Source organism: Triticum dicoccoides, unplaced genomic scaffold, assembly GCF_002162155.2.
Source record: "Triticum dicoccoides isolate Atlit2015 ecotype Zavitan unplaced genomic scaffold, WEW_v2.0 scaffold87687, whole genome shotgun sequence".
NCBI classification, from domain to species: Eukaryota; Viridiplantae; Streptophyta; class Magnoliopsida; order Poales; family Poaceae; genus Triticum; species Triticum dicoccoides.
Window position 1 is genome coordinate 1,474 of NW_021307000.1, and position 2,630 is coordinate 4,103.

General features: G+C 47.1%; 1 protein-coding gene across 1 annotated transcript; it reads left to right on the forward strand.

Annotated features, from left to right (window-relative positions):
* The first annotated feature begins 704 nt into the window (after positions 1 to 704).
* On the forward strand, positions 705 to 2,382 carry LOC119348187 (stearoyl-[acyl-carrier-protein] 9-desaturase 5, chloroplastic-like). The gene is made up of 3 exons (XM_037616492.1): positions 705 to 862; positions 939 to 1,446; positions 1,655 to 2,382. Exons 1-3 carry the CDS (start codon positions 756 to 758, stop codon positions 2,213 to 2,215), a joined length of 1,176 nt encoding a protein of 391 aa, XP_037472389.1. The 5' UTR covers positions 705 to 755; the 3' UTR covers positions 2,216 to 2,382.
* The last annotated feature ends 248 nt before the right edge of the window (positions 2,383 to 2,630 follow it).

Below are 2,630 nucleotides of genomic sequence, written 5' to 3' on the forward strand. Positions count from 1 at the left end.
CTTAGCGGGGCACTGATAGCTCGCAGTGTAGTATATTGGGTGCCTAAACTTGCCACTAACAGACACTCGCGATGGAAGCATGGGATTCAGGTGGTGGCGTCTTCTCTCCCTCTGCGATTAATGGCTCCGTGACTAGCTATTCCTTGGTGTGTCTATGGTTTTCAGCTTGCGTCGTTATTATGTCTGGATCTTATGTGCTTACATCATTTTCAGTGATTGCAACTGCTCAACAAGGATCAATGTTGCTGTTTTTTTGTTTCCTTTTTTGTTTTTATCTGCCTAGGCATAGCGTTGATCTTTCATGGCTTTCCTACTTGCCCCCGTGATTCTTTGTGTGTTGGTGTTGGTTGTGTCCATTCTAGCTATGCTCAGGCCGAGACTGGATATATGCTCATTATCTTTTCTATCCCCTTCATTATGAGTTAATAAAAATGCCTTTTTTCAAAAATTAATTATTCGGTCCACAATTACACAAATTATGCGTTGACGTGAAACTATGATAAGTGGCTTGTTAACAAATTTGCAGAAAAGGAGAAGTACTAATATTTTTCTCAGCAAGAGTTATACAGCCGGTTGGATCAAATACCTTCTGATCATGCATTCTTGATGCAGGTGCAAGCAGGAGGCATGCAATAAGCATGGATATGTTGTTGCGTACTGAGGTGGCTATTTGTAGCTTCTGAACCACGGACCCTGCAAGCATGAACCACACTATTTCAGTGTGCAAGCATCCGAGTAATCGAAAACGTCCAACTATGCATCTGATGGCATCCCTGCCTTCCCGCGGCGCCTCCCAAGCACCTTTGTGGTCTTCTTGCCCGAGGAGCAAAATCACGGTGATGGCCATGGCTTCCACGGCCAAGTGAGTTCTGAACCAAGGAAGATTCATATGCCTATCTTTTCCTTTCATTGACCTTTACTTTGTCTTGGATATCAAGGGATGGAGTTCCCGGAAAGGCCTTCAGTCCTCGCAAGGCGCCTCACAGAGACCGAGTCGCCCACTCATTGCCACCTGAAAAGAGAGAGATTTTTGAATCGCTTAACAGTTGGGCAGAGGACAACATTCTGGTGCTCTTGAAGCCGGTTGAAAGATCCTGGCAGCCACAGGACTACCTGCCAGACCCTTCCTCGGATAGATTTTATGATGAAGTCAAGGAGCTGAGGGAGCGAGCCGAGGAGATCCCCGATGAATACTTGGTATGTCTGGTTGGAGACATGGTCACTGAGGAAGCACTCCCTACCTATCAGAAAATGCTCAATATCCTTGATGGTGGTGTCCGCGACGAGACTGGCAGCAGCCCAACCAGCTGGGCTGTCTGGACGAGGGCATGGACGGCCGAGGAGAACCGACACGGCGATCTCATGAACAAGTATATTTATCTCACTGGGAGAGCTGATATGAGGCAGGTGGAGAAGACCATACAGTATTTGGTTGGTGCTGGAATGGTAAGCACTTGTGTCTGATTGTGCCACCCTTCTTTGTCAGAGCTTCCATTTTCCTTGATTGATTGTTTTATTGCTCACTTAAATAAAGGGAAGGGAACACAAATTTGTCATTGTCAAAATGATATTACTTCGTTCATCCCATGTGTTGGCAACCTTCAGCAGCATCCAGTTTGTTGTAACTACCCTGTGTTGTTCTTACTTGTTGTAGGATCCAAAAACCGAGGCCAATCCCTATGAGTTTTTCATTTACACGTCTTTCCAAGAGAGGGCAACCTTCATATCTCACGGCAACACTGCAAGGCACGCCAGGAAGTACGGGGACCAAAAGCTGGCCCAGATATGTGGCACCATCGCGGCCGACGAAAGGCGCCATGAGCTTGCCTATACCAAGATAGTGGAGAAGCTCTTCGAGGTCGATCCCGACTACACGGTCCTGGCCTTCGCCAGCATTATGAAGAAGAAGATCACGATGCCCGCCCACCTGATGTATGATGGGCAGGAGGACAACCTGTTTGAGCACTTCAGCGCGGTGGCACAGCGGCTTGGCGTCTACACCGCCATGGACTACGCCGACATCCTCGAGTTCCTGGTCCAGAGGTGGAACGTCGCCGGCCTCACTGGGTTGTCCGGGGAAGGGCGGCGCGCTCAGGATTACCTCTGTTCCCTAGGACCAAGGTTTAGGAAGCTGGTGGAGGGAGCTCAGGGGAGCGGGAAGCAGTTGCCGGTTGTTCCTTTCAGCTGGATCTATGGCCGGCAAGTGCAGCTTTGAGTAAGATTTCAAGACACGAGTGTATATTATATACCATTCTCTTTCTTTCTACTTCTCTTCAAAATCTGTAATAATTGTTGAGTAATGTAAAGTTGTAAACACATCTACACTCCATATGCCAAATAAGCTTAAAATGACATAATTATACGAACACATCCTTCTATGTATTCTTTTTTATTGTGGTCTCCTTGAGCTCCTTGATAGTTTTCTGCTGCGCAAGCAGCCGTCAATGTTGCATTTGCCGTTCTCTTCGTTGGTGAAGATGAAGTAGGTCAGGCACCTCACCGCTTCTTGAGCGTGAGGTCCCTGCTCTACTTCATCTTCCCCAACGTCAAAATTCCCTTGTTATTCTGATTGATATCGTCTCGAACAATATGAGTGCAATCCTGTATATAGACAAATCTTAGCGGTAAAA